The 27821-nt window shown below is 40.6% G+C and overlaps 1 protein-coding gene across 8 annotated transcripts in view; it reads right to left on the bottom strand.

Annotated features, from left to right (window-relative positions):
• Positions 1 to 1816: 1816 nt before the first annotated feature.
• amd1 (adenosylmethionine decarboxylase 1) overlaps positions 1817 to 27821 on the bottom strand; it is a 78484-nt gene continuing 52479 nt past the window's right edge. For 7 of the 8 annotated variants that reach the window (XM_069887614.1, XM_069887609.1, XM_069887606.1 and 4 more), the window contains 2 exons: positions 13897 to 14052; positions 1817 to 3685 (listed from right to left, as the gene is read on the bottom strand). In XM_069887614.1, the coding sequence (XP_069743715.1) occupies positions 3545 to 3685; positions 13897 to 14052 (297 nt within the window). In that variant the 3' untranslated portion in view covers positions 1817 to 3544. Of the gene's footprint in view, positions 3686 to 11626; positions 11758 to 13896; positions 14053 to 27821 lie in introns of all 8 variants that reach the window. The other variant, XM_069887607.1, reaches the window with a different exon arrangement.

Here is a 27821-nt window from a genome sequence, read left to right as displayed (position 1 = left end):
GTTATCTCGTGAATGGTAAATGTCAAAACCTCTCTATTTTGTATTATAAGTGGTAGCCACAGCTGGTTTCTCAAGGGCCACTGTAAGGTTATCAGGCAGCCCTGCTAAAGAATCCTTCTCACATACCTGTGCTAGTTCAGAGTTTACTACTGCAGCTGCATGGCTGCCAGGGTAGTGTATGAATCATTATTGTATTGAGCTTTGAAGACCGCAGAGCCCACCTCACTGACAAAAGGCAAAGGAGGAAAAACCCAACACCCAACCCCAACCAACCAATTTTCCCCTGCAACCGCGTCTGCCTGTCCCGCATCGGACTTGTCAGCCACAAACGACCTGCAGCTGACGTGGACATTTACCCCCTCCATAAATCTTCGTCCGCGAAGCAAAGCCAAAGAAGAAGCTGCTGTACTGTCCAAAGCGGCAGCTTGGTTAGAAGCAGTAAGTCCAATGTTGTTTTCTAAGAGATACTGGCTTATTGCAGGTGAGGCAACATCAGTGATGAATGCATCATGGATTGCCTTGTTTCCACACTATGATCTTGAAAATCAGTTTCTTTTCAACTTTTCCAACTCCCTGAAGAAATCATCTTATGATTCTCCTGGCTTCTGCTGCCTTGTAGTTGCAAATAACTAGAAACCAACTTCATTGGGAGTCTTCACATATAAACTATCCAACTTGGAGAAAGCCGAGCCAAAATTTTCACATCCATCTATGTATTTAAAAACATTGCAACTCTCACAGCCCAATAGTGTCCTGTACTCATTCAGTATCTTGTCCCCATATTCGTCAACGTAGTTCATGAAAATCGTACACCAGTGTTGCCACTCCTTGGCAGCCGTCAGTGAGCTGGGGTAGACATCAAAGTACTTGGGACCCTCCACCATCATCATGCTTGACAACTGAGTAAATTATGAGAACCATAAACACTTAGTGGCAGCTTTCTAACCTTTACTTAATTGTACAGTTACGCTTAGAATTTAAAAGGCGTGAGGCAGCAGCTAGAAGCTGATAGAAGCAAGAGAGGTGGTCAGGTGATTTAAGTGGCTGCCAGAATCAAATAAATATGAAATGCAAGCTCATTAAACAATTAAAAATAACTTCATAATATTATAATCCTGATTATGGGGTGATGCATATTGCTGAATTTCAGATTCAAATTATGCTTGAGAACAGAATTCTGAATTAAATCATGGAAGGATTTGTATCAATATTTGGTAATAATTCTCAGAAACTGGACTGCAATGCTCAACTGTCTTTTCAAACTGAAAAAAATTCTAATTCATTCTTGTAGTCAGAAACTAATGACAATGGAATTTTAATACAATTCCATCATGTTTAGATTTCAAGATGTTTGGTTTCATAGTGAATAAGCCCCTACCTGCAAGTTCATCTGGTCTGCAAAATATTGAAATTTGAAATAAAATTGTGCCTTGTTTGTTCACTCATTCCAAATAGCCAATTTTACCTGAAGAGATACTGATATTGAGCATATCAAAAGCCTCACCTTCCAACTTAAGCACCATTGGGCTTTACTCTCTTTAAATACCTGCTATCCAACACATTTCTAACATCTGTTTTAATATAAAAAAAATTCTACACGATCAGCTTTTGTGTAGAGTGTAGAATGCAGATAAAAATAGAACAATTGTTGAAAACTGAAGGAAACTTGGATGAAATCAAGAGATCCCATAAATCTTGAAATTTAAAAAAAATTCTACACGACTGATCAGCTTATGTGTAGATTCATGAGGCGTAAATGCAGATAAAAATAGAACAATTGTTGAAAACTGAAGGAAACTTGGATGAAATCAAGAGATCCCATAAGTCTTGAAATTTATTGACACATCTTGTGATACAGATAAAAGATTTCAAATTTTCAATTAAATCTTTAAACTTGGCATTAAACTTTTTATGACGCCAAAATTTCTCCTTAATGTGTACAATTGAAAGTACCAAAGAGCAAATAACCTCTTTCACAGTGAAGGTTGTCAATTGTTACACAAATTATATTTTTCAAAATGAGTGCACTCTTTGACTAACTCCAACAATGTACACAGCAGCTTATAAATGGAATTAAATTGCTTGATAACTTACAGCTTGAGGATGTGCTCTCCATATTTTAAATTTATCTAAAATGATTGGTCCAATAGAGAGCTCATCATCTTTGTAGATAATTTTTAAATTTAGACATGCAGCTTGGTAACAGGTCATTTCGGCCCACACGTCCATGCTGCCCAATTTATACCTAATTAACTTAAACCCGGTACATTTTGAAAGGTGGGAGGGAAATTTACACCCCTGGGGAAAACCCATGGACACGGGGAGAACACACAAACTTTTTAACAGACAGCGTGGGATTCGAACCCCACTCTCGATCGCTGGTACTGCAAAGGCGCTGTGCTAACTGCTACACCAAATGTGCCGAAGCAACCTATTGTGAAGTTTGATTTTTGAAATGAAATCTTATTTTTTTTCAAGTATGGACAACATGGCACTTATCCACCAACCAGGATTTTAAAGATGTAAAACCAGTTTCATTGCTCATATAATTGAGACAATTGCCGCATCATGTATGCTTACTGAAGTACAAAACTTCAAGCCACAAGTTAGCCTAAAACCCGAGGAAAATAGTGGCAATCAGACAATGCCACATTTTGATTATAATGTTTCAATTTGATTGCACCTTTCTGGAAATATTTTCTCTGCCTGTGTCCATGCTAATTTCATACAATTGTAACAAAGTAAAAGATTAGTTGTATTATCAAGTGATAAAGTAGGGCAAAAACATGTTGGATTATTTCTGACAAATCAAGAGTCTTTTCTGCTTAATCAAAAATGAGAAATATTACAGTTTACACAAAGGTGATGCAGATTAGGGAACTCAAACAGTTTGAGGTGATCCCTGGCATTCTTAAATCATTCTTTTCAATCAATTGAACTGATGAATTGTAAACGTGCAGCAAATTTGATCTTAAATCTAATTTATGTGAATAAAATGGTAACATCAGACAAGCCCCCAATACAAACTACAAGCTTGATTCAACTTCTTAGAAACTACCCCAATGTATGGTATTGCATGGAAAGTTGATTGATAGGTTAAAATTTGTTGGAAAAACTGTAATGAAGTGAAACGTAAAAATCACTCTGAGCATGCCAGGGTTCACAATTAATGAGGACGAAAACCTTGTCTGTGAAGAATTTTTGGCGTCACCTGTAGAAAACCCACATACCACTCATTTCTAACATTGCAATTGTTATATAATTGTAAACAATAAGCACTGAACTGTTCTACATGCACTTCAATACCACAGCAAGAATGGCCTAGCATACCTAAACAGAGAAAAGAACATTCATGCAAAATATTCAACATTTTGTTACAGTAACGTTTACATTTCAAACTTGACAGAATTCTACGATTACATATAGGGCCCACAAAATTGATGAAACAGTGACAGTGTGAAATTTGGCCCTTTCTACCCTGAACTAGAGAACAGTCACAAGTTTCTTTGCACATTTTCTTCTTCTGTTTTTTCATTTTTTCTAATCAACTCTGCTGTCGTTGACAATTCTTGACATAACTAGTGAAGACAAAGTTGTAATCATTGAACTGGGCACACTGGCAGTCGAGGCATTTGAATCCTTCGATTTTCTTGGAAGAGGAAAACGAACTGCGACATTTGGAGTTCTGTGAAGTCAAGAATTATTAGGCACTGAAAGAAGATGTTCAGCAATTTATCATTTACAATCTATTAATCTCCCTTGAGATCAGTGAACAAGTCCCTTTGGGTAGAAAATTCTAAAATTTCGCTGCTGTCCAGGTGAAGAATCTTGAATGGCTGACCCAGTTCTGGATCCTGCAGCCTGGGTAAATTGTCAACAGTGCACATCCCATGTTAAGGCCTGTGAAGAATTTTGTTTCAATAGCACCTCTCATTCTTCTGGAGTATAGGCCCAAAGTAAAACTACATGCTCATTAGCTAATTCTGATTCAAGGCCATTCACCCATTACATTTGCTACCTTACCTGAGAATTTTAGCAACTACTATTTTGAGCAGCTCACAATTCCAACGTTTTGTTCCTCTACTGCTGTCGTTTATTATCTCTGAGCAGTCGCTACATTGCACGTTTGGTATGATTAAATGACAATAAAGGAATCTTGAATCATTTATGACTCCTGGACAATGCTTTATCTCCACTCTATCACATATATTCCACGTGATTTCATCATACTTACTTTCCTTGTATGATGGACAGTGTCCTAAAACATTAACAGATTCTCTCTCCATATTTGCAGGTTTATCTGTTGATTATCTTTATGCTCAAATCTCAATTTGATTAAGACTGAATATATATTAGTCATATAACATTAAAATTGGCCATTGTGCCTACCAGATCCACAAAATCCAACAAGTACCTATCCATATTCACCCCATAGCCCATCACTTGGGCTGTATGTAGCCTTGGCCAATCAAATGCTCCGGACACTTCCTACATACAGTCAATGACTGCTTCCACGACTCTCTCAGACACAGCATCCCACGTAATTTCCAATCTGTAAAATGTTCCCTCAGACCCTCTCTAAATTGCTCACCCATTGGTCTCAAACCATCTCCTTTAGTTGTATCTACTTTTGATATTGGAGAGAATTTCATGCAGACTACCATCTGCATCCTTCAATTTTATTTAGCTCAATCATGACCTCACTTAACTGTCTCTGATCCAGGTAAATGTCTAATTTCTGAAACATACCATCCCAGACACCTTCCTTTTGAATCTCCTGAGCATCCTTTCCAAGCATAGTGCAAGAACCAGTACTGCATACACTGATCCAGTGGAGGTCTGACCAATATTTGATGAAGTTGGAGCATAATTTCTCTATTCATGCATTTAATCCCTTGACTAATGAATACCAGCATCCCATATACCTTCTTAACCATGTTATTCTTTCTGGTTGGCATCTTCAAGGATTGGTGAACTTGCTCCTCAGTCCTCCCCGAGACCTTAACTTTGATGATTACATGAACACTACTAATCACTTGCCAAACCAATTTTGAATCAAATTTAAGAAGTCCACATAAACCTCATCAATTGCACAGGCCCCATCAAGACACTTAATCACCTCATCATATAATTCAAATCAGATCTGGTCCGAATAAAGCTACGTTGGTTGGTCATCTACAATTAGTTCCTGCCTTTCCAAGTGATCATTAATCTCACCGCACAGATTTATTTTGATTAATTCTTTTAACGATAATAAGACTTACAAATGTTACCAAGCTTTTCCCATGTGCCCTCCTTGAGAAGTGGGCATTTGCTGTCCAACTATCTCCCTTATAGAGCCTGGGATAAATCTCATCCAGTCTTGGGGATTGAGCCACTTGTAAGATAGCTAAGGGATTGAAATAATCTCCTCTTACAAATATTTGCATTGGAATTTTACCACACCCTTTTCTAAATCGTCCATCTACAAAATTAATTTCCTTTATGCATATTGATAAAAATCATTTAAGATCCACACATGGATTGGCCCCATTGTCCCTACTCTTTCCCTGGTTAACATATTTGGTCTTTAATGTGCCTTGTCATTAATAATAGAGAAACCTTTGTCGACCTTTACTGTAATCTTGTCTTCCAGTGATATTTCATAGCCCCTCTTTGCCTTCCTAATTTCATACTCTTGTCAGCCTCTCCAGTCTATCCCTGCTATATACTTCCTTTTTTCTCTTTACTGAACCTTCAATATACTTTAACATCCAAGGTTCCATATACTTATTATCCTTTGCTTTGAGCCTTGCAGGAATATGTTGCCCTGATTTCTTGCTATTTCTTCCCGCTGTTCAGGTTTGGGCTTACTTTTAAGTAGTGCTCCCAGGCCCTATCTCATTTTGGTTTATTAAATAGTGATTATTCTCCATGTTGTGTCTAAAAATTGATGCTATTACAGCACCAGTGACTTGGGACAAATCTGGCATTAAGGAGTTGTATGTTCTCCCCATGTCTGCATGTGTTTTACTCTGATATTCTAGTTTCCTCCCACCCCTGAAACATACGGGACTGTAGGTGAATTGAGTTTAATTGGGCGGCATCAGCTTCTACTGTATTGTGAATAAAATTTAAATAAAATTTGCTTTTCCACTATTATAGATGCATCCTTGACTGAATCAAGAGCTGCGAGGTAATGTGGCAGCTCTATAAAACTGATTAGACCACATTTAGAATATTGTGTTCAGTTCTGGTCATTTCATTAAAGGAAAGATGTAGAAGCTTTAGAGAGGGTGCAAAGGAGATTTGCCAGGATGCTGCCTGGATTAGAAAATATGCTTTATGACAAAAGGTTGAAAGAGCTTTTCTCTTTGGAGCAACAGAAGATAATTTGATAGAGATGAATAAGATTATGAGGGTCAGATATTTTCTTTTTTTTGGGATGTTTTAAAAGGGATGGGGAGGAAGATAAGAGATGGGGGAGTGGCATTATTGATTAGGGGTACGATCACAGCTGCAAACAGGGGGAAGCAGTAGAGGGATTGTCTACTGAGTCAGCGTGGGTAGAAGACAGGAACAGGAAGGGGGAAAAACCCCTGTTGGGAGAATATTACAGACACCCAATAGTAACAGAGACAGAGGATCTGATAGGGAGGTAGACTCTAGAAATAAAGTGCAAAAATAACACGATTGTTGCAATGGATGATTTAACCTTCCTAATATTGAATGGCATAATCTTAGAGTGAAGGGTTTGGATGGAGTGAAATATGTTAGGTATGTTCTAGAAGGTTTCTGGAGACAACATATTTATAGGCCAACTGGAGGGGAGACTTTACTTGATCTGGTATTGGGAAAAGAACCAATAAGGTGTCAAATGTCTCAGTGGGCAAATATGAGAAAGTGATCACAACTTTCTCTCCTTTACCACAGTGCAGGAGAAGGACAGGAATAAGTAATTTGGGACAACATTTAATTGGGATGGGGAGAAAATTAACACTACAAGGCAGGAGCTTGGGAGCATAAATTGGAAGTAGGTGTACTACAGGAACTGTACGACAGAAATATGGCAAATATTCAGAGAATGTTTACATGGCACTCTACACAAGTATATTCCAGTCAGGGAAAAGGATGGTAAGGTGAAAGAACCATGGAGTACAAAGGATGTAGAAAATCCAGTTAAGAAGAACTTGAAAGGTTAAGAAGATGGGAACTGAGGGAGCTCCAGGGAATTACAAGATTGGAAGGAAAGAGCTTAAGAAAGGACTTGGGAATGTTAGAAGAAGCCACGAGAAGGCTTGATGAGCAGGATTAAGGAAAGCCCCCAAGGCATTCTACAACTATGTGACAAACAGGAAGATGAGTTGTAGGAGGATAGGATCCTTCTGGGGTGATAGTGGAAACATGAACATGCAGTCAGTGGAGGTAGAAGAGGTTCTTGATGAATACTTTGCTTCAATATTTCACAGAGAAAAATACCTTAGGAATTGTGAGGGTGACTTCACTCTCCAACCAGATGCCATGACACAGACTTCTCCAGTTTCCCTTGGGTCATTTCCCTGTCTCCTTTCCTCCAGCTCTCCACCCACTTCCCTCTTCATTCAGAGGGATCCACTCCCCCTATCACTTCCCAGCTTTTTTCTCTCATGCTCTCCCTCCCGTATCTAGCTCTTGCCTGAGAGCTCGTGCTCACTCCCCATCCCTCGAATACTTTGAGGATGTAACAAAGTACACTGATGTAGATAGAGCAGTGGATGTAATGGTTCTGGGTTTCATTAAAACATTAAATAATGTTTTCCATTCCGGGTTCTTTCAGATAGTAAGTAGACATGGAATCCAAGGAGGCCTTACTTGGTGTATACAGAATTGGCTTGGCCACAGAAGGCAGAGGGTGGTTGTAGATCAGTGGTTCTCAACCTTTTTCTTTCCACTCACATACCACTTTAAGTAATCCTTATGACATCGGTGCTCTGTGATTAGTAAGGGATTGCTTAAGGTAGTATGTGAGTGGGAAGGGAAGGTTGAGAATTATTGCTCTAGACCACACATGTCAAACTCTGGCCCGCGGGCCTGATATAATTATATTTGGCCCGCAAGATAATATCAAAAATGTATTAGAGGTGGCGAGGTGGCCCGCTGGCCGCCGCGCCATTATAGCGCATGCACAGTAACCACTGTGTCCCAGGGTGAGAGAGAGGGAGAGAAAAATCCTGGTCCTTGAAAAGTAGTGGTGGGTGGTTTTATAAACATGCTGTCGTGTCCCCCCGCCCACCCCCCCCACCGCAGCGCGGCCTGACCGGTGTCAGGGGAAGCCAAGGCCGCTTCCCAGCGCCCGGAACCCCAGTGGCACAGCGTTTCTTGGGAGCTGCAGATGGAGTCGGGACGCCGGAGGGAAGATTGGGACTCCCCGCCGGGCGATGGGGGCGCTGGCCGCCCTGCGCCTTCCCACCGGAGGGTGCCCGGTGTACACGTGGAGAGCAAGGCTGGTCGGGCAGGTAGGGTGGAACCCCCCCGCCAATCTCGGGAATGGCGTGGGCTGAATCGGGATTAGCCGCGCTCACCTGCTCCTCCACCGCTGACCAGGATCCCAGCGCGGTCCTGAGCGTGGAGACTGCCCTGGAAAGGTCCTGGGACACCGACACGGAAAGAAAAGGGGGTCCAGAAGAAACTCAGCAGGTCAAGGGGGGTCCGGGAGAAACTCAGCAGGTCAAGGGAGGTCCGGGAGAAACTCAGCAGGTCAAGGGAGGTCCGGGAGAAACTCAGCAGGTCAAGGGAGGTCCGGGAGAAACTCAGCAGGTCAAGGGAGGTCCGGGAGAAACTCAGCAGGTCAAGGGAGGTCCGGGAGAAACTCAGCAGGTCAAGGGAGGTCCGGGAGAAACTCAGCAGGTCAAGGGAGGTCCGGGAGAAACTCAGCAGGTCAAGGGGGGTCCGGGAGAAACTCAGCAGGTCAAAGGGGGATCCGGGAGAAACTCAGCAGGTCAAAGGGGGATCCGGGAGAAACTCAGCAGGTCAAAGGGGGGTCCGAGAGAAACTCAGCAGGTCAAGGGGGGTCCGGAAGAAACTCAGCAGGTCAAAGGGCGATCCGGGAGAAACTCAGCAGGTCAAAGGGGGATCCGGGAGAAACTCAGCAGGTCAAAGGGGGGTCCGAGAGAAACTCAGCAGGTCAAGGGGGAGGGGTCTGGGAGAAACTCAGCAGGTCAAAGGGGGATCCGGGAGAAACTCAGCAGGTCAAAGGGGGATCCGGGAGAAACTCAGCAGGTCAAAGGGGGGTCCGAGAGAAACTCAGCAGGTCAAGGGGGGTCCGGAAGAAACTCAGCAGGTCAAAGGGGGATCCGGGAGAAACTCAGCAGGTCAAAGGGGGATCCGGGAGAAACTCAGCAGGTCAAAGGGGGGTTCGAGAGAAACTCAGCAGGTCAAAGGGGGATCCGGGAGAAACTCAGCAGGTCAAAGGGGGATCCGGGATAAACTCAGCAGGTCAAAGGGGGGTCCGAGAGAAACTCAGCAGGTCAAGGGGGGTCCGGAAGAAACTCAGCAGGTCAAAGGGGGATCCGGGAGAAACTCAGCAGGTCAAAGGGGGTCCGGAAGAAACTCAGCAGGTCAAAGGGGGATCCGGGAGAAACTCAGCAGGTCAAAGGGGGATCCGGGAGAAACAGCAGGTCAAAGGGGGGTCCGAGAGAAACTCAGCAGGTCAAGGGGGAGGGGTCTGAGAGAAACTCAGCAGGTCAAAGGGGATCCGGGAGAAACTCAGCAGGTCAAAGGGGATCCGGGAGAAACTCAGCAGGTCAAAGGGGGATCCGGGAGAAACTCAGCAGGTCAAAGGGGGATCCGGGAGAAACTCAGCAGGTCAAAGGGGGGTCCGAGAGAAACTCAGCAGGTCAAGGGGGGTCCGGAAGAAACTCAGCAGGTCAAAGGGGGATCCGGGAGAAACTCAGCAGGTCAAAGGGGGATCCGGGAGAAACTCAGCAGGTCAAAGGGGGATCCGGGAGAAACTCAGCAGGTCAAGGGGGGGGGGGTCTCGGAGAAATTCAGCAGGTCAAGGGAGGTCCGGGAGAAACTCAGCAGGTCAAGTGGGGTCTGGGAGAAACTCAGCAGGTCAAAGGGGGATCCGGGAGAAACTCAGCAGGTCAAGGGGGGGCCTGACCTTGCCAGGACTGTTGCCCACTCCCCCTCCCTGCCGCAGGTCGACCCGCGACTTACGGTGACGGGGCCGCTGATCCGCCGAGATGCCGCCCTGCAGCAAGAGCCGATGCCCCCGCACTGTCGTTGTCCAACCCGATCGCCCGCAAACCCCGCCCTCCCCCACACAGGCCTGAGTAAGTATTATGAACTTTAATCTCAGGATAAAACGATCTTCCAATAGTTTCATGTCACAGTGATAAATATATTCCTGGTTAAAAATGGTCCTGCACCTGGATACAAGCTCATTAGGCATAAAACTTGAAAAGTGTGTAAATCAAAGGATATCTGTACCAGTGGAAAAAGGGCATGGGAAATAACCCTGCTAGAGTTCATGCCCACAATCAGTCACCCATTTGATCGTTTCAGGAATCATGTTATTCTCCCACAGTCTCAATAGCCCTCAGATTTTACTATTCGACAGCACATTAGCAACATTTGACAAATCCTCTATAGAGAAATATTATTTATTGAATATTTTATTTCTCATTTGTTAATGCTTCTGGAAAGAGTTTATCCAAAACTATTATTAAACATTTATTTTAATAAGAAAAAGTTTAACATTACATATGTTGAAAGAAGAGAAAACATGCAGATGTTGTTGAAAATTTTCAATAAATATTTAGTTCGGCCCTCGACTTAGTCCAAGTTTTTAATTTTGGCCCTCCGTGAATTTGAGTTTGACACCCCTGCTCTAGACCCAATTGCTACTGAAATATTTTGCTTGATAAGAATTGTTATTGGCCTTTGGAGTTATGAAACCGTGCACATAATGAGTCAATTAGGTGCAATTAAAATAGAGGTTTTCAAACTTTTTCTTTCCACCCACATACCACCTTAAGCAATCCCTTAACTAATCACAGAGCACCTATGGCATAGGGATTACTTAAAGTGGAAAGAAAAAGGTTGAGAACCATTGTTGATGGTTCATATTCTGGATGCAAGTCAGTGACCAGTGGTGTTCCACAGAGATCTGTCCTGGGGACCCCATGTCTGTCATTTTATAAATGACCTGGATGAAGAAGCAGAAAGATGGGTTAACAAGTTTGTGGATGACACAAAGGTTGATAGTGTTGGTGAGTCTGGAGGGTTGCCAGAGGTTACAGAGGGAGATTGATTGGATGTAAAGCTGGGCTGAGAAGGGGAAGATAGAGTTTAACCCAGAAAAGTGTGAAGTAGTTCACTTTGGTAGGTCAAATTTGATGGTAGAATACAATGTTAATGGGTGTACTCTGAGCAGTGTGAACAAACAGATCTTGGGGTCCGTGCCCATAAACACTCAAAACTGCTGCACAGGTTGATAGTGTTGTTAAGAAGGCGCATGATGCGTTGGCCTTCATTAACCATGGGATCAAGTTCAAGAGGTGTGAGGTAATGTTACAGGCCTTAGTTAGACTTCACATGGAATTTTCTTGTCACCTCGCTACAGGAAGGATGTGAAAGCAATAAAGAGGGAGTAGGGGAGACTTACAAGGATGCTGCCTGATTGGAAAACATGCATTATGAAGATAGATTGAACTTTGTTTTTTCTCCTTGGAGTGACAGAAGATGAAGGATGACTTGATAAAGATCATGTGGATAGCCAGAGGCAATTTCTCGGACCTGAAATAGCAAACATGAGGGGTCATAATTTTAAGATGCTTGGGTGCAAATCCAATAAGGGGGTGCAAGAGGCAAGTTTTTCCACAGTGAGGGGTGAGTGAATAGAATGTGCTGCCGGGAATGGTGGGTGGAGGCAGGCGCATTAGAATCTTTCATGAGACTATTAGATAGGTATGTAGAACCAAAAAAAAAGGGTGTGCAGTTGGGAAATTCTAGGCAGCTGTTAAGAGTCACACAACACTGTGGGCCAATGGGCCTGTACTGTGCTATAGATTCTATGTGCTATATGCAGTGAACAGTCACCATCTTTATCCAAGGGCAGCAATGGACAATACTAGAAGACACCTATTTGAGGCAAATGGGGGAAATTTTAGGGGCAACGTCAGAGGTAGTTTACATTTTTTTAGTATGATGAGAATCTGCAATGCACTGCCAGGGGTAGTAAAAAAAAGGTGTGGGTTATGGCCTGTGAGGAAAGGACAGATTATATTGACTGCATAGTAGCTGTATATAGGTCAACACATCATTGTGGGCCAAGGGCCTGTACTTTTCTATGTTCTAAAACAATCTCCCCATATAGTTGGTATACTTCAATCTAGGCAACATTCCAGCAGACCTCTTCTGCATCTTGTCCCAAGCATCTACATCTCATGGTAGAAAGCTGGGGGTGATGGTGAAAAGTTGTTTTTCAGATTGGAGGCCTATGACTACTGGTGTAACAGGGTTCGGAGCTAGTCCCATTGCTGTTTCTCAATCTATATCAACAATTAAGATGGCAATGTATGTTACGATTAGTCAATTTGTGAAGGACACAAATTTCTGGTATTGCAAATAGAAGATAATTGCCATGGACTGCAACAGGATCTTGAGTTGGGCAGAGGAAAGATTGATAGAACTTAATCCAAAGAAATGTGAAGTACTGCATTTTGGTACATCTAATATGAATAATACTTACTCTGTAAATGGTAGGGATCAAGGAAGTGCTGCAGAGCAGAGGGACAGAGGAATACAGGTAACTAGTACTTTATAACAGGCAGATAGGGCAGTCAAAAAGGATTTTGCCATATTGGCCTTCATCAGCTAGAGAACTGATTATAGAAGCTGAGAGGTCATGTTGCAGTTATACAAGACACTTGTGAAGTCCTTTGGAGTTATTGTGTTCAGTTTGGCCACGTGCTATAGGAAAGATGCCAAATTGCAGAGGGTGCAGAGATTTACAAGGACATGGCCAGGGCTCAGCAACCTGAGCTATTAGGAGATGTTGAGCAGGCAAGGGCTATATTCCTTTGAGGGTAAGAGGATGAGAGGTAATCTCATGGATAATACAAAATCATGAGAGAAATAGAGCAGAAAAATCTGCTTTTGACCAGAGCAGGGAATTGGCAACCAGAGGACATTAGTTTAAGATGAGTGGAGAGATTTAACAGAACCCTGAAAGGTGACTATTTTTTAAAAAAAAAGACAGCGATGGGTGTATAGAATGAGCTGCTGAAGGAGGTGCCGGAGGGAGCATTCTCTGAGGAAAGTGAAGAGGGGAAAGAAAGATGCCTGGTGGTGGGATCCTATTATAGGCAGTGGAAATTGTGGAGAGTAACATGTTTGATATGGAAGCTAGTAGGATAGTAAGCAAGGATAAAGGGAATCCTCTCTTTGTTGCATCTAAGGTTAAGGATGGGGTGGAGGAATGGGCCAGGACAGATGGAATAGAAAGCCTTAAAGTGTGAGTACATGCGTCTACACAAGTACGGTTATGGGTACTTGCATGGGTCCCAGCTAGGCCTGCCTTTTTGTTGGATATATGGAACAATCCATTCTTCAAGCCTGCACAGGCATTATATTGACAACTAAATTGATGCTGTCCCCTGCATCCATGATGAGGTTGGCAACTTTACCTACCCACCTTGATCTCAAACTCACTTGGTCCATCTCTGGCAACTCTCTTGATCATTCAATCTTCATTTCGGAGACAAACTTTCTAGACACCTTTTATAAACCACCAACTCCCAGTTATCATGGCCACATCTCTTTCCACCCTCTTGTAAGGATTCTATTCCCCTTCTCTCAATTCCTCCATCTCCGTTTCATCTGCTCCCATTCCCCCACCCCCAATCTATAACGTGGAGTGACTGGGAATCTTACCTGGTTAACGAAAAGGGTTGTAACAAATTTTCCTGGCTTGAAGACATCGACAATTTTATTGATCAGATCATCATAACAAGTCAGGGCCAGGTTAGTCTCAAAACTAACATAGGAAAAGTCTGGTTCTGGGGTAATGTGAATTGTCCAGTAAGTTTCCTAAAAAGAGAAAAAAAAATTGAGGATAATTACAAGCTGGTTTTTAAATAATTACATTTATAGTCTCCAAATAACATTTCCCTATTAAATACATGTAGGCAATAAAATCCAATCTCGTGCACATCACTGCTGATAAATAGAGGAATACAACAGATTTTGTTCAAGGCTTTATGTAGTCCAAAGAAAATCTTGCTTTTACTTATATAATTCAAGCATTCAATATCTCACAAATTTCTCTTCAATGCTTATGTTTCATGGGATCAGCTGAGTGATAAGGCAGAACATCGTCGTAATTGGCTCTTTGTGAGACACCAGAATGGCCATTAGGGAAGTGGCAAGACCTCAGGTAAAAGTGTGGTAACTAAGGATAAGTGCAGAGGCTTGAGCTCACGAGTTTTAGTGAGAGGGAATGAGCACAATTATGCAACTTTTCAGGCTTTGTCAATCGGGATGGTAGGGCAGAGGTTTATTCCTTCTGCAGGGGTGGCACGGTTGGTGGAGCAATTAGTGTAATGCCTTTACAGCACCAGGAATTAGGAACAGGGTTTGAATCCTGTGTTGTCTGTGAGGAGTTTGTACCTTCTCCCCTTGTTTGCGTGGGTTTTCCCTGGATCTCGTTTCCTCCCACCATTCAAAATGTACAGGGGGCGTAGGTTAACTGGATGTAAATGAGGCGGCACGGACTCGTGGGCCGAAATGGCCTGTTAACGTACTGTGTGTCTAAAAAAAAGTATACTTCCAGTGTCCCTTATGTCTACATCTGTGGAAAGTGGGCCCAGCTGCAGCTCCTTTCTGAGTCAAGGGATTGAAGCTGGAGTTGGGACAAAAACTGGATCATCAGGGAGTCCAAGATCAAAAACAGTGAGCGGGGAAAAAAAAATACTGGAGGAACTTAGCAGATTAGACAGCATCCACGGGTAGAAATGGAGTCAAAACCCTTTATCAAGTCTAAGATGAAAAGGCAAAATTACAAATCTACAGGGGAAAAGGAGCTGAGGGAGGGTCCCAGAGGTAATAGAAGGTTAAAGAGGTGAAGACAGGTGGACAGAGAAATCACTAAGAAAAGGAGGGAAAAAAATTATGGGTGAAAAAAAAGTACAGGTATAGTTAAAGAGATGGAAACAATAGAATCAGATAGGAGTGAGGTTACCTACAATTAGTAGGTGGGTGGGGAGGGACATCCCTGCGAAAAGGACCGCAGAGAAGGGAAAATGTGGCTTGTAGTGAGATTGCAGAGAAACATTGACTACTTCTACCCATGGATGCAATCTGACTTACTGAGTTCCTTCAGCAATTCTATGTCTGCTCAAGATTCCAGCATCTCCAGCTTTGGTGTTCTCTAAGTTATAGTGATGTGGTCACACATAAGGCACAGGCAGTTAGGAGTTCATTTGGAATGTAAAGGGAGAAGGCAAAAGTTGCAATGTTCCCCTAAGCCATTTTCTTTAGCAACAAGTATACGGTTTACGATACTGTTTTTGGTCTGGGAGGGGCAAGAAGCTTTTAGAGAGCAGCTAGGTCACTGACACAACAAATGTAAGGATCAGCAGGAGAGGGTGGAGTTGGCTTATAGTGACAGGAGTGGGGGCAGATAGGAGGCTGTGGCTGGAAGTGACATGAAGATTGCATGTTGCCTCTGGATGCCAAAGTTAAGGATGTCGCTGAGCAGCTGCAGAATATTTCAAAGGACGAGGTAAGCATCCAGAAGTCGCGCATACTGGCATCAATGACATAGATGGGAAGAAATAAGATCCTGCAGAGTAAGGAAGGAGACTAAAAAGCAAGATTGAGGATACTCATCTTTACTTATCCTATGCTTGTGATGTTAGGAACACAAATGAATACTTCGCTGAAGACAGAAATCTGCAGTGGGCAGAGGTGACCTGTATGGGCTGCACTTGACTTGGAGGACAACCAATATTCTGGCAGGGAGATTTGCTAGTACTCCTTATGAAGGTTTAAATTACATTGCATTTGGTGCCCAGAGCAGATATGAGTCAAATGAGAAATTGAAAGCTAACATCGTCCTCAAAGATCAAGTTGAGTTGGAAGGATAGGCAAAGAGAAGACCTTTGATTTACTTTGCATTTACTCGAATGTAAGAGGCCTAAAAAGCAAGCCAGAGAAACTCAGATTGCAAGACTCGGACATTATGACCATAACATAAATATGACTGAGAGAAGGGCAACAAGGACACCATAAAGCTCCCAGGTACAGATGCTACAAATGTGATGGAGATAAAAAGTCAGAATTGCCAACAGTGATGAGTCAGTACACACTGGGGATTGTCTAGTGAAGTTGTTCGGGTAGAACTTGGAAACAAAGGAATGATCACTGAGATGGGGTTGTATTATAACCTCCCAGCCATCAACTGGAATTGGGGGAATAGACTCATCAGAAGAATGTACAAAGCAGCAAGAGTAATAGTGTAGTATTTCTGGGAGATGCCAACTTCTCAATTATTTACAACGAAACAAAGAGCTTGGACGTGATGAAAGTTGTCAGGTAAAGTCTTTTCCTTATTTGGCAGTTAGGGCAGTGGTATGCTGCTCTTGCAGAAAGTGGATAATCAGGGAAGCCACCAGGGTTTCTGATGACTTCAACTGTGAGACGTATCCAGCTGCAGTACCTGACAGACTTTTAGGGAAATGGAGGTGGATGAACTTCAGATCATTCAGGAGACTGAAGGGATAATAGACAGGAGTTATAGGGAGGCAGTTAGACTTAGGAGGCAGGTAGCTGGGTGAGACAAGAGAGGGAATGGGAATAGGCAGTTAGGGGAATAGCCACAGGGCTACCCTGCACTAACATCTATACCATTTTGGATACTATTGAGGGGGGAACCTACCAGGGACAAGTCACAGAGGTCAGGTCCCTAGCATGACATCTGGCCCTATGGCTCAGAAGGAAGGGGAGAAGGGTTAGCTCTAGTGATAGGGAATTCAATGATGAGGGGAACAGACAAGAGGTTCTGTAGATGAGATCGAGACTCCTGGATGCTATGTTGCCTCCCAGGTTGCAGGTTGTCTTTGATCAAATCCACAGCTTCGCAATAGGGAGGGTGAGCAGCCAGATGTTGTGGTTCATATAGGGACCAATGACATTGGTAGGAAAGGTGACAAGGTCCTATAAAGTGAGTTCAGGGAGTTGGGTACCAAGTTCAAGTACAGGACCTCCAGGATTACAATCTCAGGATTGCTACCTGGGCCACATACTTGTTAGGTTAGAAATAGGACAATGCAGCTTAATATGTGGCCTCAAGAGATGGTACAGGAGGGCAGGCCAGATTTCAGGATCTTTCGGCTTTCTTCCAGGAACAGCGCGAGCTGTACTAACGTGACACTTTGTATCTGAACTGGAGGGGAACCAATAATCTTGTAGGAAGGATTACAAGTGCCTCACAACGGTTTAAACTAGAGTTGCAATGAGAATAGGAACCAGAGTGGTAGAGCAGATGGTAGAGAGGTTGTGGATAAATTAAGCCTGCATATAAAGAGGAATCAAAATATTGTGCATGGTGGGAATAATGTTCTAGTTACAACTATTTCAATGCAGGGAGCATTGTAGGAAAGGTGGATGAACTTGGAGTGAATTGGCATAAGGAATTATGACATTGTGGCCCTTAGTGAGACTTGTTTGGAAGGGAAGGACTGGCAACTCATCGTTCCAGAGTTCAGTTGTTTCAGATGCAGTAGAGGGGGAGGAATGAAGGGAATAGTCAAGTAAAATGTCATGGCAGTGCTCACACAGGACAAACAAGAGGGCTCATCTACTGAGGCTATATGAGTGGAATGGAGGAAGTAGCACATTTAAAAGGGGTGGGGGGAGGGCATGGACGGAAATCATAAGATTATTTTAATGTTTTATGTAGTTGGAAGGAGAGAAGTACAGAAGAAACCAACTAAACTCAAATGCTCTGCAGGGAAGGGAGTCTGTAAACTTTGAGCCATCCTAAGGGGGCCGTAGCCAAAAGTTTGAGAGTGCCTGTTACAGTCTACCCAAGGGGTGTCAAACTCAAATTCACAGAGGGCCAAAATTAAAAACTTGGACTAAGTCGTGGGCCAAAGTAAATATATATTGAAAATTTTCAACAACATCTGCATGTTTTCTCTTCTTTCAACATATGTAACTTTTTCTTATTAAAATAAATGTTTAATAATAGTTTTGGTTAAACTCTTTCCAGAAGAAGCATCAACAAATGAGAAATAAAATATAAAATAAAGTTTGCTGTAAAACCAGACTTCTTTTCATCTCCTCCACCTTCTGGAGCTTTTGCTTTTCGTTCAGATCCTTATACCTGTCCTGGTGTTTCATTTCATAGTGTCGTCGTATGTTATATTCTTTAACTACAGACACGCTGGCTCCACACACAAGACAAACAGGGTTGTCTTTTAAAATGATGAACATATAGTCTGCCTCCCACCTGTCTTGAAAGGTCCTGTTTTCTGTCTTTGGTTTGGCCATTTTTCGTAAGGGGTTTGTTACATGTGAGTTCGGCGACAGGTCGCAGATGCTAGTGAAAGTAAAGAGAGGAGGTGGGGGCGATTAGCGGGCTGACGCCAACGCATTTGCAAAGCATTCTGGGATTTGTAGTATTAGCTGTGAATGCGCTATACTGGCACGGCGGCCAGCTCTAATACATATTTGATATGATCTTGCGGGCCAAATATAATTATATCACGGGCCAAATTTGGCCGGTGGGCCTGAGTTTGACATGTGTGGACTACCCAATAATCATCAGGAATTAAAGGAGCAAATATGCAGAGAAATAGCAGATATTTTCAGGACACAAAAATGTGGCAGTAGGCGATTTTAACTTTCCACATATTTCCTGCAACTCCCATACTGTAAAAAAGCTGAATAGTTTATCAAATGTGTTCAGGAAAATTTCTGAAATCAATACAGTACGTTTTCGATGATCCTATACACTTGGGACTGGACACGTATAAGTTAACTGCATTTTTCAGATAACAGAAATAGCTTTAAGCAGCCCAGTAGCATCAACAGAATACTTGTATCAGGCTGTCACCAATCCCTGACACCTCCCCTCTTGCCATCGTCAAACCTGTCCTGGAGCAAGAGGTCCCACCTCCCCACTGCCATCACTGAACTGGGAGCTTGAGGTCCCCCACTCCAATCCCCATCGCCTCCCCACTACCATCGCTAAACCTGCCTGGGAGTTCAAGGTCCCCGATGCTGCCACTGCCACCCACCCCCAGGTCCAACGTCGCCAAATAATCAGTGCCCTTTGCACTTACCCTAATGACCACCCCTCCGCCCCGTTTAGATTTGTTCTGATGTCAACTTTGGGTATAGTGTAAAAGTACGGTAGAGGGTAAAGAAGAAATGGAAAGAGAGGGGAGAGAGATACCTGAAAAGAGAACAATCTCCCTATGTGCTGCCTGACCCACCAACTTCCTCCAGTTTCTCACTTATGTTAACAAACAGGCTCTAACAGCACGACAGAGCCCCACATATGCACGTTGGGTTTAATTTAAAAAAATATTTTATTTAAGAATTTTAAAACCACATCAATGTATACATATTCAATAAAAGTACAAAAACTATACATTTGGTATATATGTAACCCTCCATCCCTCCCTCCACCTCAGAATATACAAAAAGAAAAAAAAAACGAGTATAAGAAAAATAAAGTGTGGAGAATGTCAAGGAAACATAAAATCTCAAGACTAATAACGGAGTTGGGGGAATTACCAACAAGATGGGCTTTCAGAGTCCCTCAAATTTTCAAACCAACATATTGTAAATATGGGTTGTATTTTCCAAAAAGGTTATTTATTATGTAAATTATAAGCTATCTTCTTAAGTGAAATACAGCTACACAGTTCAGCATGCCATCTCTCCATCCCTAAATCCCTATCTAATTTTCAAGTAATAGCTATGCCCTTCATAGAAACAGCTAAATCAACTCATGGATATTCAATTTGATACATAGTTAACCTCAATTTAGGTCTAATCTCTTTAACATTACCCATCAAAAATAATATCAGATCCAGTGGGAGTTTAACACCCAGAATTTTCTCCAAAAAATTCCCTGACTCTAACCAAAAAGGTTTTATCCTAGGACATTTCCAAGTAGAATGCAAAAAGGAACCGACTTTTTCACCACATCTAAAGCATAAATCAGATAATGTTGGGTTCAATTTTTTAAAAAGTTTTTGAGAAGTATAATTGATGCAAAAAGTTATATTGAACCAATCTATACCTAATAATAATTTTCATGATATTTTCTTTATACAATTGCATCCAATCATTTTCATCAATTTGTCTATTTAAATCAACTTCCCAACTTAATCTTGATTTATGCATTCCTAATTTAGGAGCTTCTTTTTGTAGTAATTTATACATAACAGAGATAAACTTATTCAGACTGTCCTTACAAATCAATAATTCTAATTCATTTTATCTAGATAATATCCAACTAGGACCTAATTTATCAACCAAGAAAGCCAGAACTTGATAATAACAAAAAAAGGTTCAAAGGTGATAAATCTTCTAGCTTCAAAACAATCTTCTATTTTCTTAATATCCATTCTACTCCAAATCCTCAAAAATTGATTATCCATAGAAAAAGGAAGAAGTCTATTTTGATATAAAGCTGGGGTTCCCAAATGTGGTACTTTTGCACTTTTCAGGGGGTACATTGGGTCTGAGAGAATAACCACTTCTGTACAATACATGGTATTGTAATCTGCAGTCAGATTGCACAATGTTGTGTTTTTCTTAATCCTTAATTTTTAGGGGTACACGGGAACCAATAAAAATGCCCAAGGGGTACAGAAGAACAAAAAGATTGGGAACCCCTGATATAAAGGCATTTTTCAAGAAATTAAACCTTTCTCATCTATTTCATAATCTATTTTACTCCATAATTCAATCAAATGTTTGAGAACAGGCACATCTCTACTTCCTACTAACAATTTTGAATTCCACTTATAAATAAAATCCTGCATACTATTTTCCCTACTATGTAGATAGATATACATCTACATCAAACATAACATTAATAAATTTCAATTGAGCTGCCTGAGAATAATTCTTAAAATGGGGAAGTCACAAACCTCCCAAGTCAATTTTTCCAAAGAAACTCTAGCCATCTTTTCCTTCCGTAAAAACTAAAGTCTTGAGCAAATTATTCCAGCTATTCAAATCTTCTTTAATTTTATTGAGTTAAGGCAAATAATTCATTTTATATAAATTATTTAAATCATTATCAACTTTAATATTCAAACACTTAATTCCATCCTCTGTCCACTTAAATTTTCTACAATGAATATAATCCCCTTTAACCAGGGACATAATTTCTCTTTTGTCGCAATTAATCTTATAATCCGATATTTCACCATATTCTTCTTATCTTAGATATAATTGATGGAAAGAATTTAAAGGATCTGTCATATAAACCAGAACATCATCAGCAAATAAATTAATCTTATATTCCTCCTGGTTAATCTTTATACATTCAATCTTAGAATCTTGTCTTATTAACTTTGCTAAAGATGCCATTGCTAAAACAATCAAAGCTGATGATAGAGGACACCCTTGTCTACTTGATCTAGATCAGTGGTTCCCAACCTTTTACTTTCCACTCACATACCACTTTAAGTATTCCCTATAAGTGTTCTGTGTTTAATAAGGGATTGCTTAAGGTGGTATGTGCGTGGAAAGGAAGTTTGTAAACCACTGTTTTAATCATTCCAAATTGACTCGTTATGTGCACAGTTTCATAACTCCAAAGGAAATGGGCCAATGACAATTTTTCTCAAGCAAAATATTTCAGTAATAATTGGGTCTAGAGCAGTAATTCTCAACCTTCCCTTCCTACTCACATACCACCTTAAGCAATCACTTACTAATCACAGAACACTTATGGCATAGGGAATACTTAAAATGGAATGTGAGTGGAAAGTAAAAGGTTGGGAACCACTGATCTAGATAATTGAAAAGTTGAAGAAATTTGTCCATTAGTTACATCTTTAGCAGAGGGATTTTTAGATAAAAATTTGACCCAATTAATAAAAAGATCCAAATCAAAATATTTCTAATACCATAAATAAATAATTCCATTCTAACCTATCAAAGGCCTTCTCAGCATCTAAAGTTACTGTCACTCCTCTTTTGAGATAAATGTATTAAACTAATCAGGTTAGCAACATTATTGGCAGATTGCTGCTTTTTAACAAAGCCAGTTTGATCCAAATGAATTAAATTTGGTAGATATCTAATCCCTCTATTTGCCAAAATGTTGGCAATAATTTTATAATCAGCAAAGATATTGGCCTATAAGATTCGGTTTTAAATACATCTCTGTCTTAGGCATTACAATAATAATGGCATTTGAAAAATATTCCGCCAGAGAATGGGTTTCTGCTGCTTGTTTCAACACCTCCACACAGGAGGTATAAAAAAAAATCTTTAAATTTCTTTTAAAATTCCCCTGGTGATTTACCACTTTGCAAAAAAAGTCACTAATTTCTCTTGCCGTAAATGGAGCATCTAAATCTTTTTGTTCAAAGTCGATAATTGGTGACAAAGAAAATTGTCAATTTTAACCTCATCAACTATTAAACTGGGATCTAATATAAATTAAAATAAAAATCCTAAATGAATCATTTCTGGAGTCTTAAGTAATCTTAGAATTCTTTTTAACAGCTTTAATTACTCTAGAAGTTTGTTCTGTTTTTAGTTGCCAAGAACTTTGAGCTTTCTCTCAATTCATTATACTTTTGTTTAGTTCCTCCGATTAATTTTTCAGTTTTAAAAGTCTGAATTGTATTATAATAAAATTTCTTCTTTATTCAACTTTTCATTTAAAAAAAAATAAATCAGAAGTTTTTTTTTTCCTGCAAATCCTTTTCCAAATTCTATTTCTTTTCCCAAATGGTCAACTTCTTTAGGTGAGTAACATTATCTGACCTCTTAAATACACTTTCAAAGCATCCCATAAAATACATTATCCACTCAATTAGAATATTTCTAAAAATTCTTGAATTTATTTTCTTGTAAAATGACAAAATCTACCCTTTTCAACAATGTAGAATTAAATCTCCTCGTATAAAACAAAATTTCCTTTTCAGAAACTAATGTCATCAAAAGTTGTGAATGATCAGATAAAATCCTAGCTTTATACTCTGTATGCATAACTCTTCCTTGTAACTGTGCCGACATTAAAAACGTATCCATTTTCGAATAAGAGTAAAGTCAAAAAGAATAAAAATAATCCCTTTCCTTCAGATTTAACCTTTGCCAAATGTCTATGAAATTAAAATCCTTCAAAGCCAAAATCCTCTTTGCAGTTTTAGTTCTAATAACTGATTTTTGCGACATATCCAAATTTGCATCAAGGCAACAATTAAAATCTCCTCCAAGTAAAACCTTTTCATGAGCTTCAGCAAATTGCATCATGAATAAATCCTTCATCAATCACATTAGGTGCATAATACCCATAAATGTCCACATCTCTGAATAAATTTGACAATGTCCCAAAACAAGTCTCCCAGAAGGATCCATAACTACAGATTGAATCTTTAGTAGGTATAAGCTTATTAATCAAAATAGCACCCTGTAGCACAGGCCTCTGGCTAGCCCTTTTAGTGCAAGCACAAAAGCATCTTTTCTATCTCCAGGTGGTTGTTTTCGAGTGTGAAGCGTTTTATGGCATATCATAATAGGTTCGGAGGATATTCACTGAATTCTGGTAGACAGCTGTCTCTCTAACCATGGAGTAGGGTACTCCTCGCCACTTCGTGCACAACATTGTTCACTCGCGTGTATGCTTGGAAACACTGGAGCCAGTGGTGAAAAATTTCTCCAGCTCGGGCGGCATCTTGATCTATCTCAAGTCTTCCAGGTTTCAGGGAAGTATCTATGATTGCTAGTCTGATAATAAAATTGATATGCTATAGACATGGACCAGTCAGGTATTATATCAATACAGGGCTTTTATTAACAAGACTAGAACCACCTCTAAACTAGGCAGTGGGAAAGCATCTCCATCTGTTATACCATTATGTGAAGTCCATCAATTTGCCATACTCACTAGAAGACATCAAGAAACTAACTAACGAGTGTCCTATTTGTGCGGAGTGTAAACCACGCTATTATAAACCTTCTGCTTCCACGGTGATTATTAAGGCGTCTAGACCATTTGAACGCCTCAGCATAGATTTTAAAGGACCACTACTCTCAAATAATAAGTATGCCATTTCCTTAACATCATTGATGAATTCTCTCATTTCCCCTTCGCTATACCATGTGCTGATGTTTCTGCTCGTTCTGTTATTAAATGTCTTGATATGATTTTCAGTATTTTTGGTTATCCTCTGCATTCATAGTGACAGAGGGTCAGCTTTCATGAGTTCTGAACTTGAGTAATACCTTCTTGATAGGGGTATAGCTACAAGTCATACTACCAGCTATAACCCTTGGGGTTATAGTAGAGTGCAGTAATGGTACAATCTGGAAAGGTCTCACTCTAGCACTAAAGTCAAAAAGTCTCCCCACCAGTCGCTGGCAAGAGGTGCTGTTGGAAGCTTTGAACTCTATGGATAGAGTACATACTTTGAGTATGAACTTAGAGTTCATACTATCCATACTTTGCTTTGTACAGCTACCAATGAAACTCCTCACCAATGTCTTTTTCTTTTCCCTAGAAAAGCGAAAACTGGATCAACCTTGCCAACTTGGCTATCTAAACCCGGAGAAGTTTTGTTAAGAAAGCATATTAGACACAGCAAGGCTGACCTGCTCGTTGAGCGTGTGCAACTGCTTCATGCTAATCCGCAGTATGCTCATATTTTTCCTAATGGTTTCCCTTAGCGATCTAGCCTCGCCTGGTCTGCAGCCTGCTTGCCCTTCCATTGACCTGACTGCAATATCCCCTTCATGGGAATGTTTCCTCGCACTCTCCACTCCCTTACACAACTACCGACAGAAGTCCTTTAGTTGGAGATAAGTCTTCTCCATCTGTGCCTTTGCACAGATCAACACGCATCTCAAAGCCTCCGCAAAAGTTCTGTTATCACCATCTCTAATCTTTGCTATGGTTACAATGAGCACAGTTGCAGTGTGTTTTCTCAGACTCACAGCTTGTTTTTTTTTTAATCAGTATTCTCATTTATTCTGTTTGCAACTCTTGCTCTTCTGTAATTTTTTTTGCTTTTGCCATTATTGTATTTCATTAAAATAAGTCATTTTTGGGCAGGGGGGGCATGTGAATGTGATGATGTCATGGGGGGGGGGAGAGAAGAGAGTGGTGTATTACACTGACCGCTTGCTTTTGGCTCTGGCTCCACCCTACTGGTATAACAGATGGAAATGCTTTCCTACTGGCCAGTTTAGAGGTGGCTCTAGTCTGTTAATAAAAGCCCTGTATTGATATAATACCTGACTGGTCCGTGTCTATGGCCTATCAAAGGACCAGTACTACTTCTATTGTGTGAAGTGGCCCTCGACACAAAGTGGAACATGATTACGAAAGAAGAAAATAAAAAGTCTGCCCTTCCGAGATAAAATATTCTTACCTTGATTAAACAGTTCACTTATAAGTGTAAAGAGCTTCTTCATGGTCTATTCACTTGCTCATCGTCAATCTCAACCAATTCTTGTTGCTTCAACACCTGTTCTGCAACTTGCATCGTCTCAGATTGGTCTGCCAAAACTTGCCGAGTTGCTGAACTCTGCACATCCATTCATTGATCCGGTTTAATATATGGAAGAGAATTTGGAAATTCCAAAGCTGCCTCTTCATTTGCAAAGAACCATGATTGATTTTTTCCAGCAAACACTTTAAATGTAGCTGGATATTGAAAATAAAATTTATATCCTTTTTTTCCCCACAGAACTAATTTCACAGGATTTTTTAAGCATCTAACCTTTTTAAGCATCTAACCAAAACTGAGCGTGGAATGTCTTCTTTCTATTAGCCCATTCAAGTCCATTTGGAAAGTTCTCAGGACCCAGAAACTTCTGGAATCCATTTTTGAAAAAAAAAGGACCAGATTAGAGCCTTCAAAATCTTCAACCAACTCAACAATCTTCACATTATTTTTCCAACTATGGTTTTTCAATACATGAATCTTTTGTAAAAGTTATTTCCTTTGCACATCTCATGCCATAACAGAATCTTCCATCTTATTAACCATATCTTTGCATTGTTTCTCTTCATAACGATAGTCTTGAATATTATTTTCAATTTTAACTTTATCAACATCTTTGGTATATTTTGCTATTTCTTCTTTAATATTTTTCATTTCACCCATAATATATTCAAATTGTGCTTTAACATAACTTGTGACAGATACAAATTGGAGATCAATATGTTTACACATTAACTGCAGTTGACTGATAATTATAGAAGTTTTGTTCTTGTGCTTCCACACCTTGAATTCTGGCTTCAGGATATCTGAATTGTACAGCTTCAATCCCTTGTATCAGTCAGGCTTCATCTTTTTCATACTTTGCTCCCTCCAATTCTTCATAACCTTTTTCTTCCTTCTCTTTGTCTTTACCTTCATCCTTTTGAGTCACTTCCAGATGATCTAGAGTCAATATCTAATTGAATCAATGGCTGTGTTTGGCTAGCATCGCTGCTGACAACTTTAATCGATTCAACTGCTCCCTATGGGGAAACAGCTTGTTCTGTTGTGCGCCCGTGCAAACCCTCGCACATGCGCAGTTGTGCCTGTGACGTCTGTAGTTCAGTTTTCTTCTGGACTCCCGCACCATCTTCCTTGGTGAGGAGATGCTGGAGTCATATGGATCCATGCCATTGCAGCGCAAGTCATTCTTGGGGGAGAAGGAATTTGAGCCCAAGGTTCCATCGTTAAGATAGGTTCAACTTCTTCAGCTATACTAACTTCTTTAACAACTGCTTTCTTAGTTGTTTGAATTTTCCCTTTCCTATAAGCCATAGTATATTGATTTGTGAATAAAATCCTGAAAAACGGTATTTTTATTTGGTTTTTAATTAATTCTGCTGGGAGAGGCATATTTTCACATTTCCAACCAACATCATCACACCCCGCCCGCAAATTTTGTTTTCCAACTTGTGACATCATGATGCCATTGAAAAAAAATTTGGTTAACTGAGAATTTTGGTGAATTAGTTTTTGGATAATTGGAATCCCAACTACAGAGATTCCAACTATTGTTCAGGAACAAGACAGAAAAGGTGACAGAAGTGTGTGTGTATGTCAAGATAATTATGGAAAGGGATAGGTCTGGTCCTCAGGATGAGATTCTAAATTGAAGAAATGCCAATTTTGAGAGGATATAGTAAGCATGAATTGGGACAGTTATTTTCTGGCAAAGGTGTGCTTCATAAGTGGGAAGCCTTGAAGTTTTGAGAGTTCAGAGTTAGTATGTCCCTGTCAGAAATAAAGGCAAATCTAACAGGCATAACAGACCTTGTTTTTTCAGGGACATTGAAGATCTGGTTAAGAAGAGGTGCAAATCAAGTTTAGGCAACAAGGAGCAAATGAGGTACTTTAGTATAAAAAATTCAAGAAAAAACTTCAGAAGGAATTCAGGATAAAAGTCACGAGGTTCCTTTGACAGTCAAGATATAGAAAAATCCTAAAGGTTTCTACAGATATTTAAGAGCAAAAGAATTGCAAGGGATAAAATTTGTCCTCGAAGATCAGAGCAGTTATCTATGTATGGAACCAAAAGAGATCAGGGAGATTTTAAATGGATGTTTCACATTTACTCAAGAGATGGACAGTCAATAGAAGTGAGGCAAACAAGCA

This window comes from Narcine bancroftii, chromosome 6 (genome assembly GCF_036971445.1).
Source record: "Narcine bancroftii isolate sNarBan1 chromosome 6, sNarBan1.hap1, whole genome shotgun sequence".
In the NCBI taxonomy this organism is placed as follows: Eukaryota; Metazoa; Chordata; class Chondrichthyes; order Torpediniformes; family Narcinidae; genus Narcine; species Narcine bancroftii.
Note: the sequence above shows the minus strand (reverse complement) of the source record. Positions and strands in the feature narration are given on the sequence as shown.